Raw genomic sequence first — 13413 nt, 5'->3', positions numbered from 1 at the left:
ACATCAGAAGGGGAATCAGACCGACAAATCACTTTTTCTGCCAAGTCAAATAGAGCTCTTTAACTCAGAAATGGCAGAAAATATATTTTACTCTACTTTCTCAAATCCTGATATTGCTCAGGATAAAAAACTTTGATATTAGAGATGTCCTCACAATATATGTGCACTTTCCATGAACGGCTGCCCAAACTTTTCTGTGTCCATATAACTTTTACTGTTCAGATTATAAATGGTATAATTATAGCACAGCTTATCAAACTTATATGCCTAATAAGCCAAAGAAATCTATGGATCTTGGAGGGTCTGTAAGTCAATTTTTAACGTATGTTTTCCTTGAAGAGCAATTGTTGAAAAGGATGTTAATAATTTCAATTCATTCTTTACTGTGAATTCCAAATCTCAACAATGTGGTGAAAGGTAGCCTAGCACACATTTTAATTACTTTACATTTGAAAAGATTGTGTGCTTGACAACTGTTTTTAATCATATAAAAAATTAAATAAAACTTTCAAATGACCTCAAAATAATAACCAAGTAACATCTACCTTACTCATTCTTTCATTCAACAAACATGTGCCTGTCACATTCAAACACTGTGCTACACTGTATCATAGAGCTGGCAATGAATGGAACTAGCCTTGTGCTGCAGGAGGCAATAGTAGAGAAATCCTCCTTCAGAATCTGCACCATTTATACCAGTGTCTTTAATGCAGAAATAACAGCATGACTGATCAGAACACCCTGTGCACAGCGTGTGCAAGTCCCGCCTGGCCTGTCACATGGCGCTGTGCAGTGTCCAGTCACGCGGAACTCAGTGTGCCATCTGTCAAGTGAGGACAAGAATTACATGAAGGACCAGGGGCGCCCGTGCTCACCCTACAGCGTTCTGACGGGCATGTGCTGATCCTACGTGTCCTCGCAGAGCCACTACCTGAGCAGGGACATGGGAGGGAAGACAGAAGCATGTCACAAAAGCCTACACAGTATCTCAAGGGAGGGCATCAGAGCCAGCCTCAAGGGGAATCAGCAAAACTCTGAACTGACAAAACGTTCGTGTCATGGTGACAGTGGTGGTTTCACAACTGCTTACACCAGTGTTTCCCAATGTGGGACCCACGCCCCACAGGGGGGCAATTCGATAGTTAAGGGGGGCAATTTGAAAATGGACTCGACACGACTTTAACTCTTTCGCCCCGGGCCATTTAAATGCAATGCTAGATATTGGTGCCAAATTTAACAAAAAATGCAATTCTTAAATAATTGCGGTAAATAATTATTAAGTATAATTTCGTTTGACGAGACCAAAATATCAACTGAGTGATTGGTGTCGTCAAGTAAACTTCATCCTGGGTTCACCGCGGAGCGTGCCGTCTGCCGCAGGGAACCCCGGACGTTTTAAAAACTCGCTAAACAACACAGTTATTCTCACCTAATTGGCCCATTGCAACTTCTGCAGTGTTTCACATCATTCAGTTGGTGTTAATTTGAAATAAGTGTCAGTCAAAACTGTTGTAAAAGCTCGTTGATTTAATAAATATACATATATATATTGTATAGATATAATTGGTATTTGATTTTATTTTTATCAATATTAAACTCTTTATTAAGTACTTCTTGCATCGGGGCTAGAAAGCACTAATATTTTATAAATATTACTGGGGCTATAATAGTGCATGCACGACAATTTTAATTTTAGAAGCATAACTTTCCAGAAAATTTTGTCAAGTGGAAAAAATATAGATACCTTTTGATTTGCGGTGGTAGTGTAGTAAATGTGTTATATACATTTAAATAAATATGAATTTTTAGTATACGTTTACTCTATGTCACATTGAATATATTTTAACACATATTTTAGTATTAGTTTTTAATTGATCTTATTTTTATTTCTTATAGCCCATAGTAAAATGAGTGGTGCAAGCAAGAAAAAAACTCATCAATATTCGGAGGAATATTTAAAATTTGGGTTCATACCCACTGTTCACGATGAGCGGATTTCTTTTTGTCTTTTATGCCAGCAATGCTTGACCAACGAATCAATGAAACGAGGTCGTCTTGAGGCGCATTTGAAGGCGAAACATAGTGCTCATATTAATTCAGATTTGAGTTACTTTAAAACTTTAAAGAAAAATTTTGAAAAAAGAACAACATTAAAGTCTCTATTTACTGCTCATACTTCAACTAATAATCGTGTTCTTGAGGCTAGTTATCAAATTTCTTTATTCATTGCTAAAACTGGAGAAAATCACACTATAGGAAAGAATTTAATAAAACCGTCAATATCAGCATTTCTTAAAACGGTTCTTGAAAAAGATGACAAAGATGTAAAAGCTATGCCACTCAGTGACAATACTGTTAGCAGAAGAATAGACGAAATGAGTGAGATTATGGAAAAACAACTTATTGAAAAGCTGAAAACAAAATTCTCCTTGCAAATGGATGAATCAACTTTGAGAGACAGTGAGACAGTATTGATAACTTACGTAAGATATATTGATAAAGGACATTTTGCTGAAGAAATGTTGTTCTGTAAAAGATTAGAAAGCACCACTACCTCCAAAGATATATATAATAAGCTAAAAAACTACTTAGATGTCAATGATATACCAATGAAAAATATAACATCTTGTGCTGCAGATGGTGCTCCCAATACGATGGGCAAGAAAAATGGCTGCTTAAAATTGATGAAAGATGCGAATCCAGAAATGATTCTTGTGCATTGTGTTATTCATAGGGAAAACTTGGTAGCTAAAAACATCTCGCCTGTTCTGAATGAAGTATTACATACAGTAATAAAGTGTGTTAATGCTATCAAAGCTAGTGCTAAATGTGAGCATCTTTTCAAGCTATTTTGTGAAGAACAAAATGAAGACCATGTGAGACTTTTACTTCATACTGAAGTAAGATGGCTATCTAAAGGAAACTGTTTGAAAAGATTTATGGAACTGTTTGATACTCTTAGTGATTTTTTAAGTGACAAACCTGAAATGAAGTATCTATTAACAATACATGGTAAAGCATTTGTGAGTTATTTAGCCGATATCTTTGAAAAACTAAATATATTAAATAAGCAACTTCAAGGAACAAATAAAACTCTTGTCAATGCAAAAGCAAAGATATTTGGTTTCATTACCAATATTGAGTTATGTCAGAAACATATTAACAACAAAAACTTTAAACAGTTTCACTGGCTCCAAAAATGTGAAGTAACTGATACCGCTTTACTTGTTATTGTCAATCATTTCAATATTCTATCGGCTGATTTAAAAGAAAGATTTTCTGATTTAAAACAAATTGATTTCCCAACATGGATGATGCAGCCAATGTTAGTGGATTTGTCTGATATATCAAATATGCAGTATCAAGAAGAACTCGCAGAATTGCAAAACGATGGGTCAGTTAAAGCTTTATTTAATATCAAAGGAGCGATGGCATGGCTTTGTGAGGAAACAGAAATCAAATACCCAAATTCAACCAAATGTGCAAGAAAACTATTGCTACCGTTTCCATCTTCATTTTTAGCTGAATGTGGATTTAGTGCTGTAAATGATTTACTGGTAAAAAAAAGAAATTGGCTGGATATAACACAACGTGGAGACTTGAGACTAAAGCTAACCAAATTGGAACCTAATATAAAATCTCTGTGCAGCAAGCACCAAGCGCAAGGATCACACTAAATTAAAATAATAAATTAATATAGAAAAATCTGTATTAAAATTATTTGGAATTTAAATTTCTGTTTTTCATTATATGTTTTGAAATTTTACTTACTGTGTTTTGTTAACAATTTCATAGTGATTTCTTCCTAGAACCTATCATTTATGTTTATTAAGTGAACAAATCAATTTTTTAATGTTAAAAATTATGTATGTTACATAGGGGGGGACATAAAAATTTTAGAAAGTTTAAGGTGGGACATGGCACAAAAAAGGTTGGGAAACACTGGCTTACACTGTCACAGCTCTTCTTTGTTTTTTTTTAAGTGAGAGGAGGGGAGATAGGCACACTCCCACATGCGCCCGTACTGGGATCCACCCAGCAACCCCATCTGGTGCTGATGCTGGAGTACCCCAGATATTTTTAGCACCTGAGGCTGATGTGCTCGACCAACCCAGCTATTCTCAAGGCCTGGGACCATGCTTGAACCACCTGAGCCACTGGCTGCAGGAGAGGAAGGGGGAGAGAAGGGGGAGAGAGAGGGGGAGAGAAGCAGTGGTCGCTTCTCCTGTGTGCCCTAACCCAGGAATCAAACCAGATGTTCATATGCCAGGCAAATGCTCTAACCACTGAGCCACTGGCCAGGGCCACAACTCTTAAACTGTACACACAATGCTGATGCCTGTATTATGTGTGCATGTAGCTCACTGAGCGGTTTCTCAGCACATACTTGTCACCAGATACGGGGCGGGAGCTGCTCAGGTAAAGGGCCCCTGCGGAGGTAACACAGGAGCTGCTGGACTCTGAATCCCTTCCCAATGCCCATACAGGGTGTCTGGGGGGCAGACGTGAAAATTGGAACATGGCTACACAGCAAGCTGCATTGTATCAATGTTAAACTTTTGAGAGTGTGGTCACGTGATTATGCATATGCAGGAGAATATTCCTTTTTTAGGAGATGCATATTCAGGGGGTCTAGTGTCAGATGTCTGCAACTTACTCTCAAATGGCTCAAAAAAATATGAGTGTAGATAGATAACCAGATAAAGACAAAGAAAATGTGGGGAAATGTAAAAAACTGATAAAGGTTCTCAAGATTCTAATACTTGCCTTTCAATTGTTCTGCTGATTTGAAATTTTTAAAAGTAAAAACTGGAGAACCAAGACAAAGGGAAGAGTCAACCATGTCAACCTGTTGAGAGACCAGGTGAAGGGAACAGGACATGGCCTGTGGCTTTGCCAGAGACTGACCCTTTTGCAAGAGCGTTTGGGCAGACTGAGGCGGGACAACCAGGGACGAGGGACGTAAACAGGACGAGGGAGACAAGCAGCTCCTGTGCCAGATCCCGCTGTGACTTGACTCGCCAGATCCCGCTGTGACGCGCAGTGCCAAGGGACGTGGCATCAGGGGTCCCCACGGCGAGGTAACAGTGAGGGGGCGCTGACAGGATGACCCCGCAGAGAAGGAACAGTTGAGGACAGAAAGGACAGATGCGGGGGCAGAGACAACCTGGGAGGGGCCACACGCCGGGTCTATGAGGGAGGAGCCGCCATGGAGGACAGGATGGGGACAACAGAGGGATGAGGACTGAGGACCCCAGTGGAAACCTGACCACGGCCAGTGCCGTGCAGAACACCTGCAGTCACGCAGCCCCAGCACCCATGAGAGGAAGGTGCACTAACATCTCCCTCCGTGGACGAGCAAGCTCGGCCCCATGAAGACCCTGCAGGACCGAGGGCCCAGGCCTCTCTGGCCAGTCTCGCAGTGTGGCCTACAGAGTGGTCACTGGCTGGAGATCTGAGGAGAGAAGGAAGCGGGCTGACGGGCAGTACTCAGTGCCCCTTGGGGTCAATGGTCATGAACCAGAAGTGACTTTCCTGTGCTGAGGATGCCTCTCCCAGCTGCAGCAAGGGGATGGTGGGAATTGAGACAAGTGGGGCCCAAGAGAAAAGGAGCCACCTGGGGGAAGTGCAAGAGGGACAGGAGACCTAGCTGGGCAGGGAGGCAGCATGACCACTGAGGTGCGAGGGACACGGAAGCCGAAGAGTCAAAGGACGGACGCCGTGCGGTCAGGAGGCTGAAGTGTGGCTGACAGAGAGGAGCAGCGAGGGGCGCCAGAGGCCACGCATTCCTGTAGGCAGTGGGGATGGAGGCAGGGTGCAGAGCAAAAGGCAAGCATGTGGGGGCAGCCATGGGGAGGGGCCAAACCACAGCCGGAAAGGTACAGGGCAGTCACACACCAGAGGGACATGAGAGAGACTGCAGGGGAGAGCAGTCACCTGGAGGCCGTGGCGGGGCGGGGCAGGGACACTGTCCTCCCCCCCCCCCCGACCCCAAGAGCCTGGGTCAGAAGAGGAGTCAGGCTCTACCTTGAGAAGTACCTTGAGTGAGAGCGAGGTGACAGGTGTCCAGAAGGCTCGAGGGTGGACGCATGCTATGCACACAACCAATAATTCCTGAACCTGAATCTTAACTTGTCCTAATAGCATACTATATCCTAATGAGAAAACAAAACTATTTACAAAGAAATCCAAACCAGATTAAAAAGGAAACAATTACCCAATGATTGTATTTTTCCAATCCACAAAAGTCTCATTTTCAAAAACGAGTGCTGGCCGAGATCAACAGCGTCACACAGCCTGTCACTGCGCGGGGCTTTACAGGGATGGAGAGCTAGCTCTGAACCAGCTCCTGGCCAAAGGGCCCCACTCGCAGCGGCACAGCTGCCAGGCTCTGCCTTGTTGACAGTAGCCTCTCTGAGCATCTGCAGGCCGGGTCCTCCGCACCCATGGGGCAGAATAACGCCATTTCCTAAACTGAGTTCACCCAGACACACTGTCCTGGACACCTTCCCGGAAGCTCCTCCATGATACAGGCTTTTCCGATTGCTGTAAATGTCTTTGCAAGATGAAGAAATTATGGCAATTCTTTGACGCTTTAACAAACAAAATTATATTTCTTTTACGTATACAGTTGCCTCCTAAGCATTTTCTAATAAGCTCTCTAGTTACAGAGCACTGAAATTCTATAGTCCTCTCTAATCTTAAGTGGACAGTGAATATCTAATATGTGTTCTCTAAGGCTACACTTTACTGGAATTTATCTAGAACCCCAGTGTTTGGCTCTATCATTGTATTTGATGGTTTAATCATGATCATTAATAAGCATGTGGACTGGGCCAACTGTGGCTAGTTCAAGGACTTTCACTTTCATCTCAGATGCCAGGAGCCCCTGACACTGGGCAGAGTCCACTGGTGGGTCCTGTTAGGCTGATGCGTGGGCCGAGGTGCTGGCCACCCTCCTGTTCTCGGTAGCACCCAGCTCAACGTGTCAGAGAAGCACTATGTGCTCCTCACAACACGCTGGCATTGGGCGCAAACCCAGCTTGACATCATCTTTCCTTCACTACATTTCTTTAGAACTTTGTATATTCCTACGGGACTTCCTTTTTGGAATAGAGGTTTCTGTGTGTCATATTTTTCCTTCTCCAGTATAATAAGCAAGTACACTCTGCCTCAACTTCTTTGGACAGTCTAAAAGTGGTACTGTCTGACTTGTGGTTTATTTAATACCCAACACTAGAGAACAAAATGCAATATAATATTATCAATATCAAATTCATCAGTATCATGGGTTAAATATAAACAGGCTTCTGAGGTTTGATCTGGGAATGATCTCACCATTTACTAACACAGGAAACTGCTGTAAGTTCCAAACCCTCACTCACAAATTCACTCTCACGGGCGTCTTTATTCAGTGTGTAAACCAGTAAGGTCTCGGGCAACATGTGTCAAACTGCTAATTTTTCCAATTTGACAAATAAAAGAGAATAATTTTTTCTTTTAAAAATATAGTAATTTGTCTGACCTGTGGTGGTGCAGTGGATAAAGTGTTGACCTGGAATGCTGAGGTCACTGGTTCCGAACCCCGGGCTTGCCGTGTCAAGGCACATAACAAGAAGCAACCACGAGTTAATGCTTCCTGCTCCTTCCTCACCCTGCCTTTCTCTCTTTCAAATCAATAAAAATCTTTAAAAAAAAAAAAACCACTTTAAACTTTTTAATTCTTAAGAATAGTATAAAAATTTTTAAATAATATTTTGTGAAAAGAGTGGGAAGTGTTTCAGATTTAATGCATGAATCTATTATCCCTGGCCAACCGAATAGTTTAGATTTGTTTTAGTTAACCCAGAGAATCTTAGTTACACAAAGCTCTTGGTTAAATCTCATGTTGCTCGTGAACCACAGCTTCAGCTTACCGTTGATGTTTATTGCTGGTAGTACAATCGACATCTTTGGTCTTGTCGTCTTGTTATGGGTGGTCGCAGGTAAGAGCAGGTGATCCTAAGATTGACAAAGAACACTGTCAGATGTGACAATCGGTTTACTTCTACAACAGGTGAATTCAGGTGTCTAAGATACCCACATTCAATGAGATCCTAAAGAATGACAGTTTTTACTTGAACTTGGTCTACAGATAATAAACTACAACCTGTCCCACGATGGCTTCATTCATTATGCAATCAAGTAAGGAGTGTCCAATATTCCAAGGACAACACAATGTCCTGCAGTACAGCAGGCTCTGGTGACGTGTACCGGGTGGGATACTGGGGAAAGTGCCGGCCGTGTGGCTAGAACAGAGTGTTTAAGTTATAGTTCTGCCACAAAACAGTTTTGGATCTGGGTCTGTCTCCTGAGAAATGAGGGGCTAGACTATACAATATCACAAGACACTGAAGTCATCTATCCAATAGAGTCATTTTCAAACTCTTTTTAAAAAAGAGAAACATGTTACCCCCCCAAAAAAAATTTCGAGTCCCAAGTCACCACTACACACAGGAGAGATGGCAGCAGGGCCAGGCCTGGCCCCACTGCTCAGCCCCCAGCCCCCGTCCCTCTGAAGTAGCCACACATTACACATTCTCCGTAAGCAGCAGGTCCATGTGGACTGAAGGACACGTACAGTTCTTGCTCTTAAAGAGCACAGAGTTTAGTGGGAGAGTTTAAAGCATTACAAATGCACAAGAGCAATTCTATGCAACACAACCAGCACGTGTGAGGTTTCTTGTTCCCAACCACACAAACACGAGAAGGAAGAACAAGCTAAAGGCATGTGGCTTCAAAAGGAGGCCGGAGTGTTTTGGAAAAGGTGTGTGCCTCTGCAGGTATCTCAAGGTTGCTATGACTTCTGACTTGGATAGTACTGTTTTCAATAACTTATTTTTTCTAGTAAAAATAGGACTTGTCACAGTGAAAGGACAAGAAGTGCCTATCAGTGTTGCCATCTGAGGGTGGGCTGACCTGAGGAAACACGGACTCTTGAGCTTAACCCTCTTGCTCTCCTGTCCCTTTGTGCATCTGTCTCATCACTCATTCCACACGCTCGCTGTAAGGGAGGACTCGTCAAAAAGTAGGATTTGACAGAGCCGAGTGAGAAAAGCCGATGCAGCTTAGTTCGAAGTCAACGTGATGAAGAAACACCTCAAGCCGGCAAAACTAAGAAAAAGTCTAGAATGTGAACAGCAAATGGAAATTCATGTACGTGAACAGAACCGTAGAAAACACATTCCCAGTGACCGCGTGCTTTGTCTAAGTAAAGGCAACATTTCTCGGAGAACACATGTTTTTAAAAGGGGGAAAGACAAGTGAAGCCATTCTGAGAATTCCAGCACCGCAGAAAGGGGGGGTAGTGCATTATCAAACACAAGATCACAAATTTTTGACAGTAAGATAATGTGTTACAACCAAGAAGAAACAAAGTTTGCTGATCTTTAAGCCATAAAACTTACAAATCCTATAATTAAAATATTGCTTCAGGGTCTGCAAAATTGAATGAGAAAACAAACCAACAAACCTGCAAGCCCCAAATTAAGGCTACTGTGAAAATAAACCCTTTACATTTTAGAGGCCACTGATCATGGGTTAGGATTAGGCTCAGACTTAAATCTGAATTTCCTGCTAAGATCAGGATGCCATACTAACCTTGGTTTGGTTTTGTTTTTATTTTGCTTTTAGCAAGAGACAGAGAGAGAAGGGAGAGAGACGAGAAGCATCAACTCGTAGTTGCATCACTTTAGTTGTTTTCATATGCACCTTGACAGTGGGGGGGGGGCTCCAGCCAAGCCAGTGACCATTTGCTCAAGCCAGCAACCCTGGGCTCAAGCCAGTGACCACAGGATCATGCTGATGATCCCACCCTCAAGTCAGTGACCCTGCACTCAAGCTGATAAGCATGTGCTCAAGCCAGCGACCTTGGACCTCAGCATCCCAGATCGATGCTCTATCCACTGTGCCACCACCAGTCAGGCTAACTTTGTTTATAAACATGATTTTCTGAACATAATATCTTCTACTTTTTCTCTTCAATAAATTTTAATTTTTTTTTTTTTTTTTTTTTTTTTGTGGCAGAGACAGAGTCAAAGAGAGGGACAGACAAACAGGAAGCGAGATGAGAAACATCAATTCTTCGTTGCAGCTCCTTAGTTGTTCATTGATTGATCTCTCATATGTGCCTTGACCATGGGGCTACAGCAGACCGAGTGACACCTTGCTCGAGCCAGCAACCCTGGGCTCAAGCTGGTGAGCCTTGCTCAAACCAGATGAGCCTGCGCTCAAGCTGGCGACCTTGAGGTCTCGATCCTGGGTCCTCCACATCCTAGTCTGACGCTCTATCCACTGCACCACCGCCTGCCTGGTCAGGCTCTCCTCATTAAATTGCAAACAAAGCAGTTACTTTTGCAGCAGAGAGACAAAAAACCACATTATTTACAAAAAAGGAAGATTACATATTGAATGTATAAGTTACTACACTTAACCTGCCTTACCTCTAATTATTAGAGGTTTGCAAACTGGGGTGGGGTGGGGGGAGCTGCAATTTCAAGTGCTCATTCATCAAGAGGCCTAAAGACTAGAACTATAGAGACACAGAGCTAGTGTACTGCAGATATGCACCATGCTCAGCTCACGTCAAAAGCAGTCTGTGCACACACACACACGTGCACACACGCATCTGGACAGTGCAGCGGCTTTATTTAACATCCACTTTTATCTCCTCAAATTAAATGTTCCTTGGATTGCACATATAAGTGAGAGCATGTGGTACTTGTCTTTCTCTGACGGGCTTGTGTCACTGAGTAGAATGCTCCCCAGCAGGTCCATCCTACTGTTGCAAAAGGTAAGATTTTCTTTTCTTTTTTTTCTCCCACAGCCAGGTAGTAATTTGTCAAGAGGGATCTCAACAAGGATTAATCAGAGACACTCGTTTTTAACAGCATAAAAAACATATATTATTTAGCCTTCTTGATCTATTCCCCTCCCCCTGCCCATGTTTACTTATTTATTAAAGAACTTGTAGAGGAAAGGTCCTTAAAAATAAAAAGGAAAAGCAGAGAAAAGATGCTGCCATAGGGTACACACAGGACACTGTGGCACTGGCCTCAGAACTCAGTCCCTGATTTGTCTCCACCGGGACTCCTGCAGCTGTCACAGGACGGCGGGGCCGTGGGACCTCATCAGGGGATGTGCGGGCACAAACCGTGCAGTGTCACTCACCACCAAGTAGGAGGACCGCTTCACCGCGAGAGCAGAGCGACAGGTTTCCGGTGCTACGCGACGAGTGCATGGGGGGAACTCTGCTCCTTTCAAACCTCTTCTCCCGGTTCCTTCTTCCAGGCATTTTGTTAGGAAGAGAGAAAATCCCAGCATCCAGCACGGCATGCAGGGTTACGCGTTCTCTGGTTTTGGAGACTAACTTATCGAAAGAGTAGAACCACATCTTGCCCAGCGGGAAGTTATGATGGTAATTCACAATTAAACTAAGTCCTACTAAGTATTGTAAAACTAGAAAGCCTGGCGGTCATACGAAATGACCGCTGTTCTAGATATTATAAATTGTAATTAAAATGATTTGTGCAAAGGTGTCTGCTAATTCAAACTGAATTACCCAGGGCAGGCGGCGAGGACGCCCCTTTGCTTAGTGCCCCACGGGGTTTCCCCCTTCTACTTGCTTAATTGCTTAAAGTAGAGTGCAATGAAGGAAACCACTGGCGGTACATTTCTTAAGAGCCACCGCTAGCTCAATAAATAAAGGTGATTTAAATAATAAAATGTTAATTCACATGTCAAAGATCTCTTTGTACACAACATTTCTTGTGTAGATCTTTCCATCATTTTTTACAATGTTTCCGTACTTGCAACATTGAGAAAATCCTTTCTTGCCACAGTCAAATCGATTAGTTTCTAACTTGAAGTTTAAGGACTAACAGTGTTCACATTTAATATTCATGTCACCAGAGGAATGCTCAAAAATGAAAGTTTCTCCGTTTGAAACTGTTTTAATCCTTTTTGCATTTCGGTCAGCATTACTCTGTCGTTTTTTTTTTGCATTTCTCTCTTGCCTTTGTTCAAGGCACTCATTTTGTCGAGACAGGCTTTTTTGTCTTGCATCTGAGGCAAGCCTTGTTTCTCTATGCTCATCAGTCTCATTTTGCCGAGTAAGGCGCATTTGCTCTGCGATGGAAGCAAGCCTTGTCTTTCTCTGCTCAGTGGTTTCTTTTTGTCGAGAAAGCCATTTTTGTGCAGCTTTAGTTCCTTTTCTCTCCTCTTCAGTGCTGTATTTTCTAGGAGGCATTCTTAAAAGAAATTACATTAAGACGTAGTTTTTATGTAAAACAGATGATTGCCAATGCAAACAAATGTTCACCTTCCCCCTGACACGCTCAATTTGCGTTCAGCCTTAAATTGTTTCAAAAGCAGATGATTGCCAATGCAAACAAATGTTCACCTTCCCCCTGACCCGCTCAATTTGCGTTCAGCCGTGGCAACTTCACCCCATTGGCTAGTACAGTTACACAAGCAACCAATAAGCTATCGGTGACAAACAGACACTTAAACCGCATAGAATAAAGATGTGGATTCTACATGTTGAGTCCAGTAGAAATGACCTCAGTTTAGGATGAGCTGGTAGATTAAATGACCCTCCTCCCCCCAAAAAACTTACTGACCGACACACACAGCACACAGAAAATTCATGACCAGTTGACCTGTGATGTTTTTCCAAAGCTACTTTTGCTATTTGTATTTGTTAGTGTAATTGTGTGATTCCCAAAAATATTACATAAGCTGTTAAACCACAGTGTGAATAGGTTAAGATTTTTTTTCTCTGATTGCAGGACAACCATAAAAGATTGGGAATAAACCATACGTGCGCATGAGGAGTGCGGAACAAGCATCCAAGTCCTCGCTCTAATAACAAGCTACAGAAATCTCTGAAAGTGTAGTCTTATTCTCGCTCTAACTGAAAGAAACTGATCCCAGAAATTAGAGTTAATGCATTAAGTGTCATTTCTACAAAAAGGCAACATGAAACGCTGGTGGGAAGGTACTGGCCTGACACCAAAACGTCATGGCAAATGAAGGCCCATTTGTGTAATTACATGAAATAGAGTCAACACAGAGACCAGCTCTGGACAGGAGGAGGGCCAGGAAGAGTCTTTGACCTTAGACTTCCCATTATTTCGTTCAATAATCTGAGCTAATCCAAGTCCCAAATGTTGTCAGCTATAATACAGAGCTTTTCAAAGGCCGGGCAGTGTGTGACTTGCGGGAGTGAGGACCCCCAAAACTGCTATCGGTCATCATGAGTTGCATGCCAACAGTGTGGTAATCCGAGAAATGTCTTATTAAAGCAAAGCATCAAACACTAAATTCATAAAGTTTAACCACATGTGGGTATGTCAGACATAATGTTTACAAGAT

At 42.4% G+C, this 13413-nt stretch overlaps 1 protein-coding gene across 2 annotated transcripts in view; it reads right to left on the bottom strand.

The window, feature by feature from the left end:
* The window catches only part of ATF6 (activating transcription factor 6), a 108807-nt gene that overhangs the window by 21069 nt on the left and 74325 nt on the right, over positions 1 to 13413 (bottom strand). For both annotated transcript variants that reach the window (XM_066371351.1, XM_066371350.1), the window contains one exon: positions 7917 to 8001. In XM_066371351.1, the coding sequence (XP_066227448.1) occupies positions 7917 to 8001 (85 nt within the window). The remainder of the gene's footprint in view (positions 1 to 7916; positions 8002 to 13413) is intronic.

This window comes from Saccopteryx leptura, chromosome 2, assembly GCF_036850995.1.
Source record: "Saccopteryx leptura isolate mSacLep1 chromosome 2, mSacLep1_pri_phased_curated, whole genome shotgun sequence".
Classification (NCBI taxonomy): Eukaryota; Metazoa; Chordata; class Mammalia; order Chiroptera; family Emballonuridae; genus Saccopteryx; species Saccopteryx leptura.
This window is presented reverse-complemented; position numbering and strand designations above follow the sequence as displayed.